At 46.1% G+C, this 26,147-nt stretch overlaps 2 protein-coding genes across 2 annotated transcripts; one reads left to right on the top strand and one right to left on the bottom strand.

Moving 5' to 3' along the window:
• Positions 1 to 2,183: 2,183 nt before the first annotated feature.
• On the bottom strand, positions 2,184 to 12,063 carry ATP6V1B2 (ATPase H+ transporting V1 subunit B2). The gene is made up of 14 exons (XM_069800956.1): positions 11,905 to 12,063; positions 9,079 to 9,134; positions 8,235 to 8,333; positions 7,496 to 7,589; positions 7,321 to 7,398; positions 6,681 to 6,820; positions 6,438 to 6,539; positions 5,969 to 6,066; positions 5,598 to 5,721; positions 5,007 to 5,157; positions 4,545 to 4,627; positions 4,351 to 4,455; positions 3,992 to 4,121; positions 2,184 to 3,869 (listed from the first exon to the last, which is right to left on the bottom strand). The coding sequence occupies exons 1-14, from the start codon at positions 12,011 to 12,013 to the stop codon at positions 3,727 to 3,729; spliced, it is 1,512 nt and encodes a 503-aa protein (XP_069657057.1). The 5' UTR covers positions 12,014 to 12,063; the 3' UTR covers positions 2,184 to 3,726.
• Positions 12,064 to 16,914: 4,851 nt separating this feature from the next.
• SLC18A1 (solute carrier family 18 member A1) lies at positions 16,915 to 25,882 on the top strand. The gene is made up of 16 exons (XM_069800955.1): positions 16,915 to 17,065; positions 18,039 to 18,232; positions 18,460 to 18,820; positions 19,424 to 19,482; positions 19,749 to 19,832; positions 20,123 to 20,215; positions 20,532 to 20,621; positions 21,570 to 21,613; positions 21,779 to 21,839; positions 21,978 to 22,073; positions 23,898 to 23,976; positions 24,098 to 24,149; positions 24,366 to 24,429; positions 24,533 to 24,652; positions 24,849 to 24,982; positions 25,305 to 25,882. The coding sequence occupies exons 2-16, from the start codon at positions 18,109 to 18,111 to the stop codon at positions 25,416 to 25,418; spliced, it is 1,575 nt and encodes a 524-aa protein (XP_069657056.1). The 5' UTR covers positions 16,915 to 17,065; positions 18,039 to 18,108; the 3' UTR covers positions 25,419 to 25,882.
• Positions 25,883 to 26,147: the final 265 nt, after the last annotated feature.

Below are 26,147 nucleotides of genomic sequence, written 5' to 3'. Positions count from 1 at the left end.
TTACAAAGCCAAGCGAACCAGAGCCAGCCCTACCCCTGGTCCCCACAAGCACCATGCAAAACCTCAGTGCGTTTGCAGTGTCATCCAAGCAAACTAAGAAGCATCGCTGCATGCACTGCTGCTTCCAGCAGGCCTGATAATTTCTGAAGCGCTTCTTGCGCTGCTGTCTAAATATGTAATTGAAAAACAATCTTATTTCCAGGTGATCCAGGATCTGAAACAGCCTTGTCCTTCTGGATTGCAGCAACACGACTGACCGGGGAGCTGACATGCGGCAGCTCGCTCCATCCCCTCTCCGCTCGCTCCTGGCCGGGCGTGCAGTGCCGCTGCGTGGCTGCCGAGCTCCATCCAAGCACCGCGCTCGCCGCAGCCCAGCCAGCCTCTCTCCACAACACAGGCTGAGCACGCAGCTCCCGTGTGCTGCAGACAACAGCTATTTTATCCCTGGCACAAAGCCACCGGCGCTATTTATATTCATCCCAAACCTTTGTCTGGCCCAGATGAGCCACGCTATCATCGATGGCTTGCCTGTGCGTCAGAGCTGCTCACCAGCCTGCCCTGAGCCACAGAATACATCTCATTCTTTCCCCTTTGCTCCCCTCAGCTGCAAATTAGTAGAGCTTAATTGCCATGAATATTCTTATAATTGCAGAATTCCTTTTGCTTTGCTCCGTAACATATGCACATTTCAGGACCCCTGCTATCCATATGCAGACACTCACAGGTATCTCATGAGAGGCCGCTGCCTTGCTCCACAGCACTCGCCCACCCTCAGGAATGCTTGGTTCAACCTTTGTCCCCAAAACCCGGTCACCTGCTGAAGGATTTCAGGAATTCACTGGACTTTGGAATTTCTCCTCTTACTCATGTTTCACAACCTGAGTTACTGAGCACCGATGGCTGCCATCTGTTCATGAAGTTATTCCCATGCCCTAGCTACAGGCTCTCCCTCAAGACAGAGGGACTGTAACTAAGGGGGTAAACAGGTAGTAAATGTCAAAAGCACTTGTTTCAACTTTTTTTAAGCCATCAGACATGTTTTCAGCATACTAGATCCTCCTTCCTCTTCCTCCACCACTCTAAACAAACAGTCTTTCAAGGTCTGTGGGACAATCAAAGCCATTATCAATACTGAGGATAGGGGATTTGTAACTTAAGTGTCTCTCCTGATAAAAAACATACTGCACAAACCAGCTTGGACATTTAAATGAGGTTTGGGTGTTTTTTTTTTTTTAAAATGAGCTAATGTCTTTAACTACCTCAAGGACTTGTACTTCTGTAGAAGAAACAGCTCAAATTACAGCATAGTGCAACATTTAATATGAAAAAACCTGAGACAGCCTCAGGCTTTTATCAGTCAGAACAAACTGTTTACGGAGACAGTATCAGTGCAGCTCAGCACATCGGGGCACAAATCTTTAAAGATGAATAGCAGAATCAGCAGAAAGTAAAGGTGCTTCCTTCCCTCATTAAGTTACTGGTTTTGATGTGTACATTGTTCAGCAAAGGAAGGTGTGTTTGGGTTTACCTCTGCTCTCTCGAGAGCATCAGGAAGGATCCTGGATCTCTCCATTTCACACTGTTCTCAGTCTCTCACCTTCACCAGCCACGCTGCATCCCCAAAGCAGGGAAACTTACAACAATTAATTCATGGAGAGGGACTGACATCAGGAATTTAAGCAGAGTCATGCCCCAGGCTGTATGCACAGAACACCTGAGTAAACCTACCCAGGCCCCCCTCACCCTTAGTAGTACTGTTCACACAGAAAATTTAAAATCAACATATGCCTAAGCTCATTTTTGAGAAGCCTTTCAAGGTTTCCTAGCCTCCTCTAGTGCTAAGGATCTGTTGAGAGCGTGTGGAAACAGTGGTGGTATCGCATTACCCCCCAACATTCCTGCAAAGCCTTTACCCGTGACTGCACCACCCACCCACTCCACCAGCACAAAGCATTCGGTCCTGAAACCAAAGGCCAAATCCTGATCATCAAAAGCAACCAGCTCTAGCAATAATGTGGGGGTGGCTCACACAGCCCTCACTGCACACCTAGAAATGGAAGTGAAAGGTGTTTTCAGCACATTATGAAGTAGTTTCATTCATGTAAACAGGATCCCCAGTGGCAAAGGACATCTTAGGCACTGCTGAAAGACCTGAAGTTGTTTTCAAACACAATCACAAAAGCTTTGTTCAACACCTTCCATATTTAATTTATTTAGATATTCTCTACATTAAAGTATTCTCATGCCAACACTTCCAACCTCCCATCCCCACCTCAAGAAAAATAGATTTGACACAGCTTTAGGGTGGAATGCAGTGGAATAAAGTTGCTATTGCATCCAAGTTACAAAGAACACTGAACAAACTATAGAAAGAACTGCACATAGGAGACGTCAGGGAAAGCTGAATTAGTACACCATCATTCAAGTCATGTTAGCACCTTCCTAGAGAAGCACTGAAGGCGTTTAGAGAGGTGCAACATGCTTTGGTTAGCTAGACCAGAGCTTAGACTACATTAAGCCTGGAAAAAAAGCAAGAAAGCCTGCCAGCACTGGGCTTGGAGCCTCATCTGAACCAATTTAAAAAAAAAACAAAAAAAACACAACACTGAATTGACTAGCCAAGTTTGCAGTGTTTGGGAATGCTGAGCTCTCCTGGCTAGCCAAATCTGTGCCTGGAGTGCAAACCACAACAGTTTCAAACACGACTCTGGACCCAGTGCCACCTAGAGCATGCTTTATAACAGAATTCAAAATATCCATTCACACAATAAGTTGCTTTCTCCTATTGCATTTAGTACAAGACATACTTTAAAAGCTGACCTCCCACCAGTACAACTGTGTCAGGTATAAGAGGTTTTTTTCACATCTCAATCCCCTTCAGTAGCAGCACAAAGCCTTGAATTACCTACAGTTTTTCCCCACTGGGACACTACAGATCTCGGAATGCTTTAGCTGCTGTTTTGTGTCTCTGGCATTTCCAGAATTTAAAGAAAAAAAAAGGGAGGGGTAAGTAGGAAATTTACTCTGCAAACTTCAATTTAAAACCTTTAATTCAGTAATTAAGCCTTATCATGCTACCTTCAGATAGCAACTCACTGGCCTGTGACCTCTGAAAAGACCCTTTGCTAGTAGAAAAGCACCTAGCCTGACTACTAGTGTCCTCAGTTCATGTATACCTTTAAGAATCTTAAGCCACAGTTAAAAATCAGCGACTTGCATTTTTCAGAAAGGTATGTTGTCATACACCACACTATCCACATATTAGCCTGGTCTTCAGGCACAACAGCAGGACAGCAGAGTGCCATCTGTTCCACCAGCAGCATGGCAACTGCATATGATCAAATTGAGCAGATGCTTTGGACAAAAGAAGTCACATTTGCTCTTTCATGTTTTCTAAACCATGTGCTCCTGGTTTGAAAGTAAAGATCTGCAATTTCTGGTAAAGCTCAGACATTCCCTTGAAATGTCTACAAAAGGCCCAGTTCAAAAAACAAGCTTTGTGATAGCTATTGCACATTTGTAAGAGCTGGCCTAAATATTTTCCTGAAGATCCAGGCTTTGGAAGAAGGGATATTTTAAAAACTGGTATCAGTGTACATTGAAACACTGGCACAAATGTCACCTATTCTCGGTTTTAATTTTAAGGGTGACAAGTAAACACCAACACATGAAAAAAGAAAAACAAACAGCATTTCACAGAGCAAGGAGTTAGAGATGAAGCTGTGGCTAGTGTTTTGCAGTTGAATCTCGAGGGTAGAATTCAGCCAGTGTTGTGTGAGGAATTCTCTTCAACATCTCCTTGGGGAAGATTCGCAAAAGCTGCCATCCAATGTCCAAGGTCTCATAAACAGTGCGATTTTCATAAGGACCTGCAGAAAGCAACCACAGACTGAAATATGGGGCACAAGAATGTCTTGCCACCAGGCAGATCTGAGAACAAGACCTTCTAGGTGTTACTGCATACTGTGACGTTCTTGAAACAGGCACTTACCCTGAGCAATGAAGTTCTTCTCAAACTTCTGCAGAAACTCCAGGTAAAGAAGATCATCTGAGGTAAGAGCTTCCTCACCAACTACAGCCTTCATAGCTTGTACATCCTTTCCAATAGCATAGCAGGCATACTAGAAAGGATAGAAACAGAATTGCTTTTACCTTGATCACCCATGTAATGATTTCTGTTCAAACCCAAACAAAGGGTCTCACTTGACTACACTAAGCACTCAGTCAATGCTTTTAAAGGAACCTCAGGAGTGTTCTGGATTGCAACTGTTTGGCATGCCCTTTACAGGCTGTTTAGTAAAAGGTATATTTGAACTATGCTTCTGCTTCTCTGAAGAGGCTTTTACATACCAGTTGGTTGGATACATCTGCATGATCCTTCCTGGTCATACCCTCTCCAATAGCCGACTTCATCAGTCGAGACAAGGAGGGCAAGACGTTAATAGGCGGGTAAATCTGGAGGAAAGACATCCAAGAATTTCAGTATTAACACTTCAAAAAGTACAGAGTAATCTTAAATATGTTCCAACCAGCGTGGTACACACCTGTCTGTTATGCAGCTGCCTATCCACATAGATTTGTCCCTCAGTGATGTACCCAGTCAAGTCAGGGATAGGATGAGTAATATCTGTGGAAAAAAAATGGTTTGACAGTTTTCAGACCTTTTATATCCATTCTAGCACTGATGCGGCAGCTTTTTGCAGTTAAGTGACTTCTAAAGTAAAATGCTATCAGTTAGTACCCCCATATATCACTAAGTGCTCTTATGCAAGGATTAGAGCTGTAAGCACTCCTGACAGAGGGCTGGAGAAAAAGTCCTGAAGTCCAAAATGGGCAAAGCATTTCTGTTAGCAATGTGGACAGAGAAGGCAGCCAAGAACCACCATATTCAAATCTAAAGGCCACAGGACCTCCTATTTTTCTGTGTGTCCAAAATAAGACAGGTTGCTCTAAAGGAGTTCTTTAAAGTGCTGTTTATTAAAAACACTTGAAAATAACTCACTCACCATCATTGGGCATGGTAAGAATAGGAATCTGAGTAATGGAACCATTTCTGCCTTCCACACGCCCAGCACGCTCATATATAGTAGCCAAGTCAGTGTACATGTAGCCTGGGAAACCACGACGGCCAGGCACTTCCTCTCTAGCTGCTGAAACCTGAGGCAATCCAGAAAAACATTTCCAAGAAGTCAGATCACTCATACAGACCTGCCATCTCTCCTAATTAAGCTACGCTAGCAACTTAAAGTACCTCTTCCTGCAGGTGATACCAAAATACAGCCACACAAACCCCTGTTAAGAGAAATATGTCACCACAACCATGTATGATGAGAAAAAGATGCCAAGGCAAAACAGAAACTATAATATCAAACTGCTAAATGCCACCAGCCAAGCAAGTTTAGCTATCAGAGAAACAATAGCTCTTTGACTGCTGAACATAATCCTAGACAATCAATGAATAACTAAAAGCCTCACTGGCTATTTTAGGACATTGTAATGAATACTAATTGTAACAGCTTGAGCAGAAGTTTACATTCTCACTTTATACGACAAACCCTTTCTGCCAACACCCAGCATGCGAGTTAATAAATGCGTACCTCTCGCAGAGCTTCAGCATAGGAGCTCATATCTGTCAGAATGACCAGCACATGCTTCTCACACTGATATGCCAAGAACTCTGCTGTTGTTAGAGCTAGACGAGGTGTGATAATGCGTTCAATGCTGAAATAGAACAGTATGGCATTATTTACGATGAGCACTTTAAGGCTGCAAGGTAACAGTTTGAAGTAACAAATACTTTAAAACCCTCTGAAAAATCTATGTGCACCAGCTGGAGTACCAGCATTTCATACTCAACTTTGCTGCAAAACCTCAACGTAAGTAACATCTGGCAGGACACCAGTGAGGCTTCAGCTTTCGGTTTACTTGTTCTTAGCCTTTTCCCAACCAACATAGCATAACTACTTACGTTGGATCATTGGCCAAATTCAGGAACAGACACACATTGTCCATGGACCCATTTTCCTCAAAGTCCGATTTGAAGAACCGAGCAGTTTCCATGTTCACCTAAATCAAGATATTAAGGCATCAATTCCAGACCAGATTTTAGGTTACTGCATTTTGCATCATATTAAGGCCCAAACATCTCATTAATAATCCATAAGCAAAGCTCTCTGTATCATGAAAACTCCCCTACATTCCCAACAGAATGAGTTATTGCTAGAATTCCAGGCTGGAGATTTTAAGTTTAAGATACTTTATCCTGATCAGACACACTTTCACAGTTCTTCTGGCCATTTGGGATTTTCAGCCATTCAGCCAGCCAGTTTAGCACTGTTTAGTTATATACTTAAGACCTACTTAGAATACTTCAGCAGCTCTCATCATTGTCTTATTTATTACTCAAGCATCATTTTCCTCCAATAATACTGACTTACACCCATAGCAGCAAACACAATGGCAAAGTTTTCTTCACTGTAGTCCATCACATCTTTGGATTTCTTCACCAAGCCAGCCTGGCGACATATCTGAGCTGCAATCTAGGGGAAAAAAAAAATTTTTTTTTCAGTCCATCTCTATGTTTGATGCTATTACACAGACCAGAATTTAACTTAGTTTACTTTTCAACCACAGTGAAATGCAAGCCACTAACTGGTTAGAGAGTAGCTTTGAGTACTCACCTCATTGTGGGGCAAGCCAGCAGCTGAGAATATGGGGATTTTCTGCCCCCTGGCAATACTGTTCATACCATCTATAGCAGAAATGCCAGTCTGAATCATTTCTTCTGGATAGATACGACACTGGGGATTGATTGGCTGACCTGTTATATTTTTTAAGAGAACACATGTTATTCCATGTACATGTTTGAAGCTTGATCAAACTACCACTGACTTTGAGCACTGATCTAAGGCTCACGTCAAAAGGTGCAAAACCCACTGTTAAGCCTACAAATCTTTAAATGCGCCTGGTCAAACCTGAGCCTTTTGTAGATCCCAAGACATGTGGTCATGTAAACAGTAAGAGTGCTTTCAAGAAAAGCCTGTCAGGTTACTCGCTTTTTATCTTTGGAGGCTGTATAATTAAGATAGTCTACAAATACTTCAAAGAACAGCTTCCAGGTGTTACAGAAAACAGTTATTTTCTGCTACCTCATCTTCCTGCACTTGTGTAAATTTGATTGAATTTGATGCCACACACATACTTTAAAACTCCCCTTAACAGTTAGATCCCATGTTCAAACCCAAATCTTTTCTAACTTTCAGAAATCAGAAACATCAGATTTATCTTTAACTCCGTACCAGAAATGGATTAAGAACATACCCATTATGTCAAGGAAGTCTTCAGCCAAAACAATGGGGCCTCTGTCTATAGGTTTTCCTGATCCATTAAATACTCTGCCTACAAGAAACAGCAATAAAATCAAAATGTAAATTACTTGAAAATAAGTTAGTCTGATAAGTCTGTTCATTCTTCAAAGCAATATGCAAGTACTTACCAAGCATATCCTCAGAGACAGGGGTTCGAAGAATATCCCCAGTAAATTCACAAGACGTTTTCTTAGCATCAATACCTGAAGTTCCTTCAAATACCTGCAAATATACCAGAAGAAAAAAACCACAGGAGAAAGAAGTATTGTGCTTTACAAAATAACACACTAGAACGCTGCTTCACAGCTTGAGAACTTGATCAGCCAGAGGGCAGAAAAGCAAGGCAGTCCTCTGCAAGCAAAGGATTTCAAGAGCAGCTTGCTAGTACAAAACATCACATAAAAACCTACTTTAAACAAAATTCATGAAGTGTATCAGCAGCAACCAACAAACCCGGCACCATTCCTTTGATCTCAAGTATCTCCCTTTGCCAACAGGGTAAAGTTCTTCAGATAAGAAGAACTAAAATTAACAAGAAACAGCTGCTTAAAAGAAATACCAGCATCCGCATAGCATAGGAGTTGATCTTGAATCTAATACTGTACAATTACAGTACGATTCCTTTAATCTAGCAGCAAAGAAATCTATGGGGGGGATGCAAATAGAAAAAAAAATCACTGTACTACAGCTTTCAATCTTCAAAAATTATTCATGCCACCTGCATTTGGAATAAGTAGGTGATTTTTTTTTTTAATTTACAGTAACAGAAGAACATATCACAAGATAGATTTGACATGGCTTAGACACATGCTGATAAATAAAATATTTTTCTGTTGCAACAAGGGACACTCCTGTCCCTAGTCATACCTGAACCACAGCTTTGGAGCCACTGACTTCCAGAACCTGCCCACTTCTTCTTGTGCCATCGGGAAGAGTCAAGTGGACAATCTCTGCATACCTAGGAAACTGAAGATGAACAAGAAAGATGGTGGAAAACATTAAAATCCAGAAGAAAAGTCATGAGACAGAAGCTATCAGTTTCAGGCAAGCTTAAGCTTAGCAACTACTCTATTTTTAAAAATAATTTTATCATCAGAACAAAACTCATTCCAAGGCAATTAAAATTTGTCAGGCTAAAGCCATTTTTACAGGGACTATACAACATTTGCTCAGATTTGCAGGCTGCAGAAAGACCCAACAGAACCCATTCTAAATGCCCTAGTGTCCTGAAATACTAATGGAAAGCCACAATGTAGTGTCTGACAATAAGAAAAAGCTCGCTTTTGCCTGTACATAGCATCAGTTGCTTGCCTTCAACAGTAACTTGGCAGTGATTTGAAAACAAGCCAAAACTGTTTACAGTTCCCTTTTACAGAGCACTTACACTTTGGTAACAAAAAGGTCAAGAACAAAGTGAATAGTTATATTTATGCATTCAAATTTAGACAACATTTTGGGGATTTTGGTAAAACTGAAACACTGTTTCCTTTCTTTCCCTCAACAGTCTCAGTGACTCTCCCTTTCTTCCAACTCTCCTCAGCTTTACAGAAATTTGCATACTCTCATTTATCTCAGCAGTTAGAAACATATCTTGTATTAAAATTGCTCAGTGGACCCATGAATTTCACAACAGTCTGGATTTAATCTGTCACGGGTTTTATTGTAAACTCTCTCTCAAAAAGCTTCATTCATTAACAATCGGAATCTTTACCTTAACTTGATCCAAGATAACCAGGGGACCATTCACACCCGATACAGTTTTATAAGCTGAAAGAAAGCAAGCCACAAGTCAGCTACTTCCTCAAAATATCAGAAATATCCTACATAAAGTTTTCAAAGTTTCATTCCTATCACCAGTCTCAGGTTTGCAGATTTTGGGCCCAGCTTTGTATCACCTCTATGTTTATTATGAACTCTACAAGAAGGATTAGCTACTGAATTGTGTGGCCAGCATTTTTTGCTGCTACTTCCAAAGCACCTAAGGTAATGTTAAGATATATGATATTGCCATTTTCTTGTCTGTCACAGCAATTCACTGCAAGTCTATATCCAGGGATAATTCAAATGCCACCAGAAACACCAATACAATGTAGAGTTGACATACTAAGCTAAGAAAAATATACAGTTGCAAGATCTTTAAAAAGCAGGGATAACAACATCTGTAATTTGTGATAAAGAAGGTGCCACTGCACTTCATGTCCAACAAATGGTGAGAAAACCTTAATATCAATACTTAACTTCTATGCTTTTTTTTTTTTAACCACAGAAATATCCTGCTCCGTGACACCAAAACAGCCCACATGCTTTGCTAAGTCCAGGCTTTCAAGCGGATCTCATGCTCAAAAGCTGATCAGCAGAGCTTCTACAGTGAGTTGTGTTTTTTTGGCACACTGCTAAGAGGAAACCTTATAACACCTTTCCTGACTCCTGAGAAAAGGTCAACGCACCATACTGTAAAAGGTTGAATTTCACCTTAGCCAAACTGCTCCTACTCTTGGGTTATCCTGGCTTAACTTAAGGATTGACACCTGAGAGAAGGCCACAGCTAGCCAGCTCCTGATAAGGCTCATGTCTTAAACATCAGCAGCTCAAGCATTAGCACTACATACAACTTCTGAGGTACCATGGGCCCAGAATTCATCACTCTGCTATCAGCCCAGCGGAAAAGCTGTGAAAAAAAGCTGTAGTAAACAGTCCTTCTGCATTGCTCTAAGGACACACTAGTATCCCAGCTAGAGCCCAGCATCACTTGATCCACAGGTAAAAGCAACACTGAGTCAAAGCTTTATCAGGGTCACAAGCAGCAGTGACCAAGAGAGTGACTGTTAATCACTTATCCCTGGGAGGGAAAAATGAGCAAGTAGAGCCATTTGCAGAACAGGAGAGACACCAGCACCCATTCCTGGTCACGCTACAAGGCAGAGGAAACAGGCGCTCGTGGTACTGGGAAAGATCACAAATTCCACCAGCACCAAGCCACAGGGAATCATCTGGCTTTGCCACTTCAGTCTGCCCAGGTTTGGCACACTTACCATGTGTTGTCTAGACTGTCAACAATGCGGTATTTACATTTAAACAAGCAGTCTGAACTGTTGCAATGTAATCACTTAATTGGCAATAATCAAAACTGCATTAGACAAGGTTTGAGGGTCACTGGGTATATAAGATGGTCTAAGACTGGAACTTCTATTTCTCACTTTTACTCCTGTCAAAATCCTGCTAAACACCCTGAGACACAACATGTGTTCCTGAACTAGTCTTAATCAAAAGCACAAGCTGGCCTGCTCCTTTCACTTGAGCAAGGAGAATTACACAGACATTATGCTATGACTCCTTGACCAGTGGAGTCTGCTGAGACTGCAAGTGTTTGCAGCCCACTGCCTGCAAGAAATGGAAAACGCCATCTTGAGCAAAGCATTTCATCTCATGACTGTCTCATGAGCACTTCCTCCTCAGTCAACGGGAAAGGGCTTACAACACTCCTTGTTTTGTCCGCAAGACAGTATTTCCTTGACATCAGTCAGCATCAATTCCCCCTGAAAACAGCGCACCACTGACTCAAAATCCTGCTTCCAATAAGATCAACCAGTTCTGTGACAAACCAAAAGCAACTGAAATGTTTTTCTTATCCAGCTTGCAAGCAGTGTCAGTTTGGGCAAAAGCCAAAATCTACATAGAAAAAGATGAACTGACTATGAAGTCACCTTGGCTCCAACCTTGACAGAAGCCTCCACTCCAGACTAAAGCAGAGCAGTAGACTTGGGTGAACAGGAATGGTGATGATCAATTTGGCTTTCAAACCAGACTGACGTTTTCAAAGAAACCATTGCAGAGAGGCTCCCTGCTTACCACCTTGTAAGTACCCACGCTATTTGGGTGTACAGGTAGAGTCACTCGTGTAATTACTACCTAGATCAAAAAAAGGCCAGAAAACAAGTGCACCTTCAAACAGCTTTGACTTCCCCCCTACTACACCGCAATAAAGGTTTTTTCACAAGGCCACGGCATTTCCCCTTTTCCATCAGATTTCTCAACTTCATCTGAAAGGGACAGAATCCACACCACCCCCCGCAGTTTACAGTAACTTTAAGTTCCTGCTAAAAACCCAAGTTTCTCACGAAGGACACCAAAACGGCCTATGCCACCCAGCATGCCAGCAACAGGCCCGTGGTTCCAGCGTGTGATTAATTTAAGCGTTTAGACAGGACAAAGCCATGAAAAGCACGACTGCAGCACCCACCCGGTGCAATTAAAAGCCCAGCTCGGGGGGGGGGGGGGACGGGACACCGGCCTGCAGCCCCCCAGAGCCCCCCATGCACCCCCAGGCCAGCCCTGCGCCTGAGCCCGAAGGGGCGCCCGGCCTGGGGGGAGGCCGGCTCTGCCGCAAGGAGCGGCCCAGGCTGCCGGCCTCGCCCGCCCGCCGCCGGAGCTGCGGCCCGCCCGGCTTCGGGGCGGCCCGGCCTCGGCCTAGCCTGCGGCCCACCGGGCGCTCGCCCACCGAGGCGTCCCGGGGAGCCCGCCCGCTCCCCGCACTCACTGAGGCGCGGCTGGGAGACGTAGTCGCGGGTGATGGCCGCCACCTGCTCCCGCGGCCCGCCGGGCCCGGCGCCGTTGACCAGCCCACGAACCGCCCGCACCGCCGCCATCTTCCTCTCCTTCTCCTCCTCCTCCCGCGCCGCCACCGCCGCCGCGCATGCGCTGATATAGCGGCGCCGCGCCGGGCCCCGCCCGCCGGGAGCGTCCGCGAGACGGGGCGGGGGAACGGCGGGAGCTGGCCGGGGTGCTGGGGGGGGGGGGGCACCGGGGAGGGGAAAAAAGGGAAAAAGGGGAAAAAAGGGGGAAAGGGGGAAAAAGGGGAAAGGGGGAAAAAGGGGGAAAGGGAAAAACGGAAAGGGGAAAAAGGGAAATGGGGAAAAAAGGGAAAAAGGGGAAAAAAGGGAAAAAGGGGAAAAAAGGGAAAGGGGAAAAGAGGAAATGGGGAAAAAGGGGAAAGGGAAAAAAGGGAAAGGGAAAGGGGAAAAGGGAAAGGGAAATGGGGAAAAAAGGGAAAAAGGGGGAAAAAGGAAAAAGGGGGGAAAAAGGGAAAAAAAGGGGAAAAGGGAAAGGGAAATGGGGAAAAAAGCAAAAGGGAAAAAAGGGAAAGTGAAAAAAGGAAAAGGGGAAGGGGAAAAAGATAAGGAAAAGGAAGGGGAAAAGGGAAAGGGAAGGGAAAAGGGGAAAAGGAAAGGGGGAGGGAAAAAGATAAGAAAAAGGAAGAGGAAAGGGGGAAAGGGAAAGGAAAAGGAAGAGGGAAATGGAAAAAAGGAAAAGGAAAGGAGGGAAGGGCAAAAAGGTAAGAACAAAGGAAGATGAAAAGGGGAAAAGGAAAAGGGAAGAAGGGGAACGGAAAGGGGGGAAGGGAAAAAAAAAGAAAAGGGAAGAGGAAAAGGAAAAAAGGAAAAGGGGGAAAGGGAAAAGGAAAGAGAAGAAAAAGGAAAGGAAAGATAAAAGAGAAAAAGAGAAAAAGAGAAGAAGGAAAAGGAAGAAAAAGGGGGGAAGGAAGGAAGGAAGGAAGGAAGGAAGGAAGGAAAGAAAACCCAAGGCAATTAATTTATGAATTGACAGAAGGTTTAATGGCTAAGATGACGAGAAAAGGAGTTGTTCTGCTGTAAACGAAAAGCAGAGCCCTGGCCTCCTGCCCCGGCCCTCTCTGCCCCGCTGCCTTGGCTCGGCACTGCTCCGGCAATGGGGTTTGGTGTCCCACAAGCCCCGTATGTGTCCTTACACCTCAGCCGTGCTCTCATGGATATGTTTCATCTAAAACCAGCGCTCTGATCTAAGAGCGTAACAGTAGCTGCTTAGGGAAGATAGGAGATAGATGAGAAATAAAGTACAAACTGGCAATGAGACAGGGCTGTCAATGGAAACACCCCACCTGCACTGATGCTGCGTACTCAAACATCAAGGGCTGACTGGTACAATTGCTTAAAGGACAGAATGAGAGCTGCCTTACCCTCTAAACCTTTAATTTAATTAAAAAAAAAAGACAGTGGGTTATTTGTAAACACCTTTTTCCAGGAAACCATTAGTCTGTCAACCTTCTATTTCCTTATGGCTTATGTATCTCTTCATACATGTTAAATTTTAATAGTTGCTGTTTGTTCTCCCCCACACACTTAGCAGTGAGATAGAATTATTTCATGTTATAAACCAATATTCTATCTCCTTTTACGCTAAAACTAGAAATATTTTGGGGGAATACATTTTCAAAGGTCTATTGGCAATTCCGTGCTTGTTTGGAGGAGCAATAAAGTACCAAGGACTGGTGAGACTGATGGGAAAAAAACAAACAATCGCACAAGAATCTGTTTGACTAAGGAGGGAGTAAACACAATAAATAATCCCCAGACATCGGGACAACACCGTCGAGTGGATTAAACACAAAACTGGAAGGCTTTGGCCAGGTTTCAGCTCTCCTTCTAATGCAACGTGACCTTGCGCACATTACCGAGCTCTCGCGTTTGTTAATATTCAAAAGGACTTAACAAAACACAAACCAGCAGGACTCGCTAAATGGCAGCCTTAAGGGTTACTTCAACCGGCACCACTTTGCAAACCGCTTCCACCTGCATTCAAAGCCTGGCTAAAAGGTGGCCCAGGGATGCAAACTCCAATTGCTCAAAACAGACCTTTTTTTGTTTTCTAAATATTTTTATTCAGTTCATAGCATTTGAGAGGACGATGCAAATTCGCCCACAGGAGAGCATAAGGCAACAGGCAACGGTTCCAGCGCTGGGTAACAGAAACCTTCTGGTAAAGGAAATATTAGCAGAGAGTGACTTTAAAGCAAAGTATGGTTTTATGGGTGCCTGTTCCAATCTCTGTTTACGCTGTCGTGTTCACCTGACCCAGGGCTGGTGGTATTACATCTATAAGCCATTTGTCTCACGCTGGTTTGTAAAATGCTGCTTTGTGCTGGTACTCAGGAGCCCTCGCTGCACAGCAGATGTATTTCACTGCACCTCAGGTGAGTCAGCAGCAGACAGCAATCTCGGCGAGCGAAGCCTGCTGTCAACCGAATTCACCAGAATTGCAATCAACCTCCAGAGCTAGCGTGAGGTCTGCTATCAGCGATTTTTCAGGCCCACATCCTATGCTGGGCCTCGAGACAGCCCATAAATTCTCTTATACTTTTCATTACATAAGAAATATTCACTATACTTTACTACCTCAGTCTGGCCAGGAAGAAAATTGTAGTCATTTTTTTTCTGTAGGGTTATTGAAAGAAAAATTCATGGCAAACATTTATAATGGCTTAAAAAAAAAAAAATCTCAAAGAGAACTGCCTGGAAAAATCTGACAGACACATGGAAATGCTTCCAAAGCACATCTGAGTAAGCCTTCCCATCATCTCTGCAAAACAAGTGACACAACACTGCAATCTCCTTCAGCTGCCAAATGAGATGGTGTCCTACATGTCCTTGGGGCCTACAAAAGAAAAAAGATAACAACAACAACAACAACAACAACAACAATAATAATAATAATAATAATAATAACTACTACTGTTTCCACATACCCCTCCTCACCTGAAGGAGAATCTGAATTGTTTTCTACCCAGAGCCCAAGGTACAGCTGAGCAATTCTGAGCTCCCTCAGTAGATGGTAGTGCTGCACTGCTCATCCTCTGTCTACTTTGCAGATATTTAGAAGGTAATTTCCAGGCCTAGACATTCAATTCTCAGCTCATGAAATATATTTAAAGGCTTCAACTTCTGCTCTAATGCACACCCAGGGAATTCCTTGGTAGGATGTACTCATCTCACGTTATTGGCAATAGTTTTTGGCCATGCAGAAGCCAGAAAAATGGCCTCAATGGCAGATTTATGCGCCAAGAGAGAAAAGGTGAATATGTTTAGGATTTATTTTCTTTCTCTGTGGTAAATCTCTGTATCCTGAATGAATGATGGTATTGGTTTTGGTTTAAAAAAGAAATCATGGAGCAAAGTGTCAAAAGTTTAAGAAAACAGAAATGATGGAAGAAAGAGATCACATTGTAAATGGCATTTGCTGTACCTCACCCATGCACAGATATAATTTTCCATACAGCGCTGCTTATGAGAAATGCACCTTGTTAATCCAAGAAGCATCTCCATGTCCCTGGAGATAAAGCAGACAGCATACCAGCATGGGGAAAGGCTGTGGACAGGCACCCCACTGCCAGCATCCTTCTGTGGGGAGGAGGCAGGGGCAGACCTCAGATGTGGAGGGACCATAACCTGCTGATACCCAGGGGAGAGGCGAGATTCCCACACACCTCTCAGAAATAATGGGCCAGATCAGTGCATTCTGGCCTTAAAAATATCTACATCCACTATGAACGCTTATTATCACACTTATAATTTTGGAAACCCTGAAAAGCTGATCTACGTTGTGGACTAGGCAAAGGCAGCTTGTCAGCATCCTATGGACCAGCCCACAGCATGAGACTCAGTGACCTAAATATTTCTCTTTGAGGAAGAGCTCTCTTTCAGTTTATTTTCCTTCTAATGCTAAAAACATTCAGCACGTAAAGGAAAAAACCTGCCTGAGAAGGGATGCTTTGGAGGGAGCTCCTTGTACCGCATCCCGTGGGACAAGCAGCGACTCTGGTACTGCCTGCTGCGGGAATTGTTGGCCACGCAGCTCCTGTCCCTCCCTTCGCAGGCTGTAAAGCAACGCAGATCTCCCTGCAAAGCCTCTACACAGACCCTTAACACCCCCCTCTGCTGCCTTTTCAGCTGTGTATCCTGCAGAAGCTTCTCCCGCCTACGCAGCGAGTCCTTCCCCACTCGCCGGCCGATGTCTCTCCTTCACCACCCGCCTGGTGCAGGCAGCGACAGACACGCACCCAACCCACGCACCGGCGCTCGCTGCCAACGTCCGTGGGCTCAAGCCGGTAAACGCAGACGTATGGCCCATGGTGACGGGCAAACACGTGCGGAGGGAGCAGGAACGAGCGACTGATGCGATAAGCCTCTTTCACCAAATTGTGATCCCTGAGTTTTGGAGTTAACCAAAAAATCCCTGGGGTGTTGCGGGTCTCGTCGGTGAAATCTGGCCAGTTTTACTCCAGGATGTGTAACACGGAGTCACAGTTGGAATGAGGGCAGCCGTACCAAGGACAAGCAGCATTAGGCAGCAAGAGAACGGCCATCAGTCACTGGAGAGTATTCCAAGACCTAGACTATTATGTATTTTATAAATGCATTTCCCAGGGCCATTTAACAATGCCAGCCTTGCCTCCCAGTGATGAATCCGTTCGCTGCCCCTCGTAACCACCCATCGACGGGGCAAAGCAGGCTTCCCCCACAGAGCAGAGGGCTGTGCAGTCCCGGGGCGGCACGTTCGGTGTGCTCAGACCCAGGCAAGAGTTAAGGTGCTAGGAGAGAGATAAGCGTTCATGAAAGCCTGGAGAGAGGGTGCCTCTGCTGCAGATAAACATTCCTGCCTCTCTCCTCCCAGTCCCCCTCAGCCCACCCCATCGTCCTGCTCTGACGCAGAGGGAGCTGCAGGGCTGAATGAAACTTGTTTGAGGTTCCAATCAAATCTCCATGGAAGAGGGACACTCATATCCTCTTCTGATAAAAGGTAATCATAAATCCTCCAGGAGCAGCAGCTGCAGACCTCACCGCCTCCCGCAGCAGCAGCCGGCTCCTCGCACCAAGATGGGCTCCAAGGTGAGAGTTTGTTTTCCTCTGCGCCACGCAACAGGTTTGCATTGAGAAGGGGACAGGGTTTGTGGCTTGAGACCTAAGGGCTACATTAGTCTACATGTCTTTATTGTCTATGCTTCCTTCCTCTTTCTCTCTCTCTCTCTTAATTTATATATATACATATCTTCTCTTGCATTAATTCTATTATTTGGTATTTACTAGTACTTGGAGGTACAGTGAGAAAACATCCCCATTTCCCAACTTGGCGACTTGTGTGGCACTCATATTTGAAGATAGAGGTTTTGGACAGTTTGCTTTTTTAAATTAAAAATTGATAAATATCATTGCCTGGGATTTTAGGAAACCACAGGATTATTGGAAAGAGTGATAACTCAGACTCAGCTCCATTCATTTTGCCACTTAGTCTCTGAAGTGCTTAAGAGCTATTTGGCTAGTTGTTTGGTTGGTTTAGTGCAAATTTCTGATTGATATTTTCGGTGTGACTGAGCAAGCAATCTTCTCTCAGCCCCTCTGAAGCCCTGATCTTAATCACATATGTTAGGCTTTTAAGTCCTGTATCTTGCCATGACATTTCAATTAGGTCAAATGAAAAGACATGTAAGGTAAATGAATTTCCTTTGAGACCAAATTTAATCTCCAAAGAACAAACATGGAGTAAAAGATGTAGAGATTACCACAGATAAGCTACCGGCTTGATGTGCGCTTTGAGTCTTTGGAAGAAGACTTAAATGATGCCTTGAGGCAGGTACAAGATGTCTCAGGAGAGTGGAAAGGGGTTAGAGCGCACTCCATCTGCAACTTTAAATGCAAGCTTGATAAAACCACGGTCTCTGACAGCAAAGCTGGTGGTCCCAGCTCCTAGGGAACAGCACCCAGCTCTTGGAGGACACAGGCGCTAAGTGACCTCAGGAGTTGCTTTCTCGAGGGAGAAGCCATGAGCTGTGGGAGGTTGTAACGCGGAGTGTTTTCTTTAAAGGTTATAGGAGACCTTCAGCCCTGAAGACCAGGAGCCAGCAGGACCCAGGCTGAGCTCCCGGCTCTCGACCATGCCTCCGGCTGCCGAACGCGAGCCCTGGCGCTGGCTGGCAGCAGGCAGAGCGTCGCGGAGGCTGGTGCTGGTGGTGGTGTTCGTCGCGCTGCTGCTGGACAACATGCTGCTGACAGTCGTGGGTACGGCGTCCGGCTCTCGCTGTGCTCTTCGGGTGCCGCCTCGGGGTTTAAGCGCCTCGGTCGGTCTCTGGTTGATGCCGCAGGGTCCCTGCGCAGGGAGAGCCATGGGGAGGGCTGGGAGCTTCCAGGACACTGACATTTGGCCAGCACCATTCAGTTCAGCTGTGTGCTGAGCCAGAAAGTGGAGTAAAATCACTAACTAATCCCTTCCCTGGCTTTTCTTCCAGTACCGATCATCCCCACCTTCCTTTATACAACAGAATATGAAGGCACCAACGGCTCTGTTGCCCCAGCCCGGACTGAGCCGGCTCCTCCAGCCTTGAAGGCTCCTCTTTTCTCCTCCATGTTCTCCTATTTTGACAACACCACGGTGACTGTCTTGGGCTCCACCAGCACTGAGGAGCTGGTGAACGGGACGGAGAGCAGCCGCCTGCCGCAGCCCCCCCCCAGCAGCCCACCAGTGCCGAGCGGCTGCCCGGAGGGCGAGGAGTTCCTCGCCAAGGAAAATGTCCGTGTGGGTCTGCTGTTTGCCTCCAAGGCTCTCATACAGCTGGTGGTCAACCCAGCTGTGGGTCTCCTGACCAACAGGTAGGTCAGAGACCTGGGTTTGTACCGGGGTGTAAGCCCTTCAGGGACAGGCAGCTCCTGAACCATGGAATTACAGGAGCCGGTGGGTAGAATAGCAAGGAGGAGAATATATGCATCAAGATAAGCATGAATTTTACCTTTTCTAAAAGCCTACAAATGGCTTGCAAGTTTATATTACAACATAAGCCTCACTAATGCTCTCTTCAGGTGCAGACAGATGCTATTTAATACCAGTAACCATCAAATAAACAGAGATTCCCACCCTGCTATGAATATAATGTTCAGATTTTCTGCCCCTGAGTATTTCTTTGCCTTTGTCTCTAGAAGACACGTGTGAGGGGTGCTGGGCTCATCTCCACGTGGTCTGGGTGGGCAGATGAGTTGGCAAAACAGAGCGGTGTCTCTGGGTGTGCTTTACAGTATTATCTGAGGGCACTTAGACACTGGGTGCTTCCTTGAACAGCACTCACGGGCACATCCGCACGTTCAGGAGATGCTCGCCAGCCCACAGAGATCTGTGTGTAAAGGCTGGGCGGCAAGACCAAATCTCAAGCTGGAATGAGGAATCCTCCCTGAGATCGTGCCTCTTTTTCCCCTTTCCAGGATAGGATACCACATCCCCATGTTCATCGGATTCACCATCATGTTCCTCTCCACAGTCAGTGAGTATTGCCCTTCTGGCGGCCCTTCCTACACAGCAGCACAGGAGAAAAGACTTTGGTCTGTGCCTGCACTGCTGTCCCCGTGCTGGAGAAAGGAGTGTGAGCAGAGCAACCAGTCTCAGAAATCGGTGACAAGAAAGGATGAGCAGCACCCTGCCCCCTCCAGCACCCAAACTGGTGCAAGCTGAGGCTGCTCTTACCCTCTGCAGGGTTTTAACGCTCAGTCCGCAGTTCTGCCTGATGCCATCTCTCTCCTTCCTCCGCAGTGTTTGCCTTCTCAGGCACCTACACCTTGCTGTTCATCGCCCGAGCCCTCCAAGGCATTGGGTCATCATTCTCATCAGTCGCAGGTAAATGGGTAAATGTTTTAGCTATAACTTAGTCTCTGCGTTAGCTCCCCTTGTCTGGGTCCAGTTATTGTCTTGGGAATGATCAGCAGCGCAGACAAACTAAGTGCCTTCCTCGGCTTCAAACTCCTCCTCCTCGCTGCACCTGCCTGGCTGCTGCAGGGGGTGCACCCCCACAGCCCAGCTGGCAAGCAGATAAAGCCCCCCCAAAACCCAGGCTGCTTTCAGAGAGGAGCCCCACCACCACAGCACCAGCCAGCCTCACGTGGCCTCCACTTTCTCTCTGCTCCCAGGCTTGGGCATGCTGGCCAGCGTGTACACGGACGACTTCGAGAGGGGCAACGCAATGGGGATCGCTCTCGGAGGCTTGGCCTTGGGTGTGCTGAGTAAGGAAACCTTGCTCCCAATGGGGTTTACATCAACAGCATCTCCGGAGCTTTGTTGGCCATCACCTACGGCTTCCACCTGCCTGCCTGTGCCCCTTCCCCGGTGGCATCCCACGGGCATGGCTGGCCTGTCCTCCTCCCTCCCTCTGCCCACTCTCCACGGCCACTGCCCACGGGACCCGACACCTTCCCACCACCTTCACCAAACACCCGCCGGGGGATTCAGGGAAAACCACGACGGCAGGAGCCGAGCGCTGCTGCCCAGGCGCTGGGGACGGTGGCACTGCCGCTGTGTGACCCAACCTTTCCCTTGCAGTTGGGGCCCCCTTTGGGAGCGTGATGTACGAATTCGTGGGGAAATCGTCTCCCTTCCTGGTCCTGGCATTCCTCGCTCTCTTGGATGGAGGTGAGAAGCCAAACGGTTTAATCCTACCAAAAAAAATAACATGGGAAAAGACTGAAATGCAGACATTTCGGGGAGAATCTTGTGTGAAGGAAGAAGCACATTAATACAACACGGGTGATATCATCAGCACTGGTTGCTCTGTTATTGCTAAATCATATGTTTTCTACCACCAGATGATTGACATAGCAATATAGTAAGAATTAGTCCCTCATTACTTAATAAACCCCCTGATTGCTTTAATGGCTTAAATAGCACATTCAGTAAAGCTCTTTGAACTGTGAATTCTTTGTGAAAGGCACTCTTGTCTGCAGCCTCTTCACCATGCCACGAAGGAATTAGACTTTGCCAGCATAAATGGCGAGCGATCCTTGTTCTTTCTCTGATAGCTGTATTACAGATGCAGGCCATGAGAGCCTTCAGAGTGTAACGGCAAAGTTACAGACAGCAGAAATGTGCATTTTTAGTGGGAAGTATTAAGCTAATTAAATTATAGTCACAGCTACCATCTTTGCCTAGATGTAATGCAAGACATCTTTAATGAAGCATGTAAGAGCTTTTGGAAGATGAAACGTAGGTCCCGTACATGTGAAACTTCCTTTTGTAATCCTATTCTTTTCCACATCTAATTTCTGTCATGCTCTAGTTGTGGCTCCGCAGCAGGCAGCTGGCAGCCTGACGGAGAGCATTTGCATATTTGACTGCCTCGTGGGTCGACAAAACAATTCTAACACAGTCCACTTCAGGGAGTTTTGCTGCTCGCTCCCATGGGAGCAGAGCTGGGACTCACCTCTCCCCCTGCCCGCTTGAACGATGGCCCCAAACACAGTTGCTGCATCCCCAGGGGCTCTGCTGATGAAAGGGGTCGGGCTGAAGGAAAAGCCAGAGGGAAATGTGGATTGAAGGGATGCTGCCTCCAGAAGTAAGCTAACATCAGTGTTTTCTTCCCAGCTTTGCAGCTCTGCATACTGCAGCCCTCTAAGATCTCCCCAGAGGTGAGTACAGACGGGTGCGCATATGTGAGCGGGTGCCATGCGGCGTGAACGAAGCGGGCGCGCGCTCCCCCGGGGACGAGGGCTGTGCAGGCACCCAGCCGCGGATGGGTGCGAACGCACACGCAGTTCTCCACCAACGTAACCCCCCGCTTTGCCATCCTGCAGAGCACCAAAGGCACGCCGGTGTCCACCCTCCTGCGAGACCCCTACATCCTGATCGCTGCAGGTAAAGGCGGTCGTCAGCACGCACCGCGCTCCTCTTTGTGCACCTGCGTCTCCTGATTAAAGAGATTCACTCATGCCTGCTCGAAACAGCAGCAAAAGGTGGCTAAAACAGAGCATTTCTCCCTTTTCTCCCCATCAGGAGCCCTCTGCTTCTCCAACATGGGGGTGGCCATGCTCGAGCCCACCTTGCCCATCTGGATGATGCAAACCATGTGCTCCCCGAAATGGCAGCTGGGTAGGTGTTGTGCTTTGCAGCCTCCACTCCTGAACAGCTGCTTGATATAATTTAGCTAGAACCGGTCCTGCTTTGGCACTGTGAGATGGATTGAATAATCTCTTATATCATTCTAAAAAAGAAGAAAACATATGCCCTCACCCGCACAGAGTGAGTGATCCCAGGCTGCGCGTTGCTCCAATTTCAGCTGGAAATGTCCTTAGTGGTAGCTATACAATGTGTTTTTCTCTATTATTGAAAAAATTGTATGGAATCAGACTCCCCACAAGAGCAATAACGGTGGAAGAAAGGCTGTTGTGTGCATGGGAAGCCTGTTGAATCCTGTCTTCTGCAGGGCAGATAATGGTATCGTGCTGGGCTGAAATCGTGGCAGCCAGATGGGTTTTGCAGAGGCAGCTCTGAGTAAAACAAGGCCATTTAGAGAGTCCCAGGCAGGACAGGATGGTACGTGCTAATTACCAGCTGCCTAGAAAATGTGATATGGAGATAACATTGTCTGTGTTTGCTACGAAAATAAAAACTAATTGTTATAAAACCCAATTGGCTGAGGAATGACCAGGGGGGTGCCCCAGGCTACACTTAGATCCCAAATTGAATTGCAGCCTGGGAGCAGGAGAGCTGAGAGCGCTTCTAATCAAGTTATCCTCTGGTCAGGCAGGAGCATCCATTCTGATAAGAGCCTACGATGCTTCTCATGAGCAAGTGATTGAGCAAGGATGGACAAGGGTAAAGCAGCGTCCCAAGTATTCTGGCAGTGGGGAGAAGGGACAGTGTAGCTGCATGGTAACCACAAATGTCACAGGCTGAGAAAAGCACTCAGGGCTGCCCCTGTCACCACTGAACTGAAGGGCAACCTCTGAGGTGACTTAGCAGGACCCAGAGGTCAGTAGACATCAAAGAACATCCCAAATATATTCACTGGATTTTCGGGTACCTGAGATTTGAGAGCAGTTTGAATTTAGACACAGTTCAACTGCAAGCCACCCATCTCACAAACTATTATGAACTCAAGGGGCTTCTTTGTTTGTATGCTCGGTTTGCCCACTCCCATAATTCTAGAAAAAAAAACAAAACCACCAGAAGAGCTTGGACTAAACCTGCAGGATTAACCGTGTTCTGTAGCTGTTAAAGAGAGGAAAGAAAATCAAACACAAATCAGTGTGTTTCAATAAGGAAGTTGTCTTAGTGAAATGGAGCTGTTCAGTTTTATTTATAGTTGGCGGGAGAGTATATTAAAAATAAACAACTGGTAAATCAGCAAACAGTGCAAATATTTAATTTTGACTACATAATGATCCCCAAGCTTTTTACTTAAGCAGTTATTTTATTCCTCTTTATTTAGTAAGTGAAAAGCAGAAGGCAAGGGGAGAAAGGTGGAAAAGGAAGAAACTACGACAGGAGAGAAGGACGAGCTTATTAAAACAGTGGGGACAAAAAAGTTCTGCATTTAGCTTCTGGTTGTCTCACAGATCTTGTGAGTGAATCACTGCACCTCTGCGTGCCTCAGTTTCCCACCCCATCAAAAGCAAACACATTTTCTATGTCTCCCTCTGTCTTCATAGCAGGACCCCCACCCTTCTACAGGGGATGGAGGAAGGGGGCAGCCAGCGCAGCCGTGACACGGAGGAATGACAGTGGAGGACACAGACAAGCACCGCTGCATGGATGGGCACCCACAGAGTGGGCGCTGGACATTGGCTTGCCTTGCTTGGCTCATGATATTCTCCGAATGAGAGAGGCAGCTAGAAAAGTGAACATTTTTGCAGATCCCCTGTATTTGCTTGGGGATGACACACTCTTTTTTACTGTTTCTCTGTCTCCCAGGGATGGCCTTCCTCCCTGCCAGTATATCCTACCTCATCGGCACCAATCTCTTCGGGATTCTGGCTAACAAAATGGGCCGGTAAGTGGAACATAAAAGATTTCAGCTCAACCCAGCCCAGACCTGCGCTTTCAGCATGAATTATGCTCGTGGTGTTGTACACACCAAGAACATCTGCCCTCTAACTGTGGCCTCGTTGCAGGTGGCTGTGCTCCCTGATTGGCATGGCTGTGGTGGGAGTTAGTCTCCTCTGTGTAAGTAGCCCAAGACAATTTCAAGACCTTTCTGTAGAGGGATCAGCAGGGGCAGTGTGGGCAAGAGTACTGAAACCAGGTTACGTGCCCAGCAGTCAGTAGATGATCAGTGGTTGCGCGTGTGTATCCGTTTTGCAGATCTACGTTACACCTGCACAGCTCAGCAAGCTCTTCTCACCTTATTCATATACTCTCTCTCTCTCTCCCCTCTCAAAGGTACCTCTGGCCAAAAACATTTACGGGCTGATTGGCCCAAATGGTGGGCTTGGCTTTGCCATAGGTAAGCTGTTGGTGTTCAGGCTGTGCAACACAGATCAAATGCAGCTCTCTCCGCTGCCCTCGGAGAAGGCGATGACTGATCAGGTCCTTCTTGCTTTGGGCAGGAATGGTGGACTCCTCCATGATGCCTACCATGGGTTACCTCGTGGATCTTCGCCACACCTCTGTCTACGGCAATGTCTATGCCATAGCTGACGTCGCCTTCTGCATGGGCTTTGCGATCGGTATGGAGGAACTCTTACTCGTGGGATGACGTACTCAGTGTGTATCTCACTCAGTTTATCACTCCCTTTCCTCCACCCAGAGTTCACTGCACAGAGTCTGCAACCCAGCCACCGTAGATTCACAGACCTCCTCCAAACTGGAAAGGAACCTTTTGCTCCCTGTCATCTTAGCCTTTTTTAATCTTTAAATTTGCAGGTCCATCCACAGGTGGTGCGATTGTACGAGCTATTGGGTTTCCCTGGCTGATGATCATCATTGGAGTTATCAATATCGCTTACGCTCCTCTCTGTTGGTACCTGCGCAACCCTCCCGCTAAGGAGGAGAAGATTGTGAGTTTAAGTATACCTTATTCCATTAAAGTATAGGGGATTAATAATCCAGATATTTGGGGGGGGAATTACAATAAATTTAAATTTGCCAGGGATTATGTCTTCCCTCTTGGGCTCCACTCTGCCCTCAAAAAAGGGACAAAAACCTCAGACAATAGAGAAAATTTTAGAACTATGGTCCTTTCCCTAACTCACAGTTTGTATTTCCTGGGCAAAAGTTGTTGGCTGCTTTGGCTTTCTCTAAAAGGGGTAATGCTCCTGTTAACTATTCAAATTAATCACCATTTTTACTAAAGCATGATTTCTTCTCTCCTTTACCCAGGCAATCTTAAGCCAGGAATGCCCCATGCAAACCAAAAGCTACACCACTCAGAAAACCCTGCGCGATTTCCCTCTCACAGATGACAGTGATGTGGAGGCAGAAAATGCAGAATAGCAAGTGCAAGGATGCATGCCCTGTTTTGAAGCTAATATTATGCTAACAGAACATGGATGTATTAGCACCCAAGAATAACCCAGCCGCCCCCAAGACTTGTGGACACAGGATGGACACAGGCTGTATCGCTGACCCGTTCTCTCGGCCGTGCAATCCACAGCAGGGAGCAGAGACCCAGGATTTAGAGACTCTATCCATTTAGTTAAGCCACTCATTTGCTGTGTGACTTCTAGGCAAGTTACCCAAACTCACTACATCTCATCTGTAGAAAAAAGGTACAAAGATGAGGAGAATCATATCAACCTGTCCTGCAGGACAATATTGTCTTGGGCACAGCCTCCTCATGCAGTAGGGGATAACACCAACATCTCTCCCAGATGAGTCCTGTGGCATTTGTCAATGTCTTTAAAGCGCTTACTGTTCTTGAAAGAAAAGCACTGGAGAAAATGAAAATTAAATCAGCAGCATCAGCTTTGAGAGATTTCTTTCTGCAGAATTCTGCTATAATCCCCAGCACGAAACCTTTCTGTAACAACAGGGCGCTATCCGTCTGTGTCACTGCCAGTCCGTCAATAAAGATGTCACTGTACTGCTAATGTGCTCCACACTCCTCTGAAGACAGTTAAAAAACCCCGTTCATTGCTGTCTCGGTATAGCTTTATGTGTTGTGCTCTTTATGTGCTACTTACAGCTGCTTGTCTGTCTCTTCCACCATCCATTACATTAATT

Source organism: Haliaeetus albicilla, chromosome 13, assembly GCF_947461875.1.
Source record: "Haliaeetus albicilla chromosome 13, bHalAlb1.1, whole genome shotgun sequence".
NCBI classification, from domain to species: domain Eukaryota; kingdom Metazoa; phylum Chordata; class Aves; order Accipitriformes; family Accipitridae; genus Haliaeetus; species Haliaeetus albicilla.
Note: the sequence above shows the minus strand (reverse complement) of the source record. Positions and strands in the feature narration are given on the sequence as shown.

What these genes read in the sequence shown, in the direction of transcription:
- ATP6V1B2 (XM_069800956.1), bottom strand. Translation starts at nt 12,013, where the DNA reads ATGGCGGCGGTGCGGGCGGTTCGTGGGCTGGTCAACGGCGCCGGGCCC. An exon ending in TGTCTCTGAGGATATGCTTG is followed by an intron (nt 7,399 to 7,495) that starts GTAAGTACTTGC and finishes TGTTTCTTGTAG; the next exon opens with GCAGAGTATTTAATGGATCA. An exon ending in ATGCTGAAGCTCTGCGAGAG is followed by an intron (nt 5,158 to 5,597) that starts GTACGCATTTAT and finishes GGATTGCCTCAG; the next exon opens with GTTTCAGCAGCTAGAGAGGA.
- SLC18A1 (XM_069800955.1), top strand. Translation starts at nt 18,109, where the DNA reads ATGCCTCCGGCTGCCGAACGCGAGCCCTGGCGCTGGCTGGCAGCAGGC. An exon ending in CTTGGCCTTGGGTGTGCTGA is followed by an intron (nt 20,216 to 20,531) that starts GTAAGGAAACCT and finishes TTTCCCTTGCAG; the next exon opens with TTGGGGCCCCCTTTGGGAGC. An exon ending in TGGGCTTGGCTTTGCCATAG is followed by an intron (nt 24,430 to 24,532) that starts GTAAGCTGTTGG and finishes TGCTTTGGGCAG; the next exon opens with GAATGGTGGACTCCTCCATG.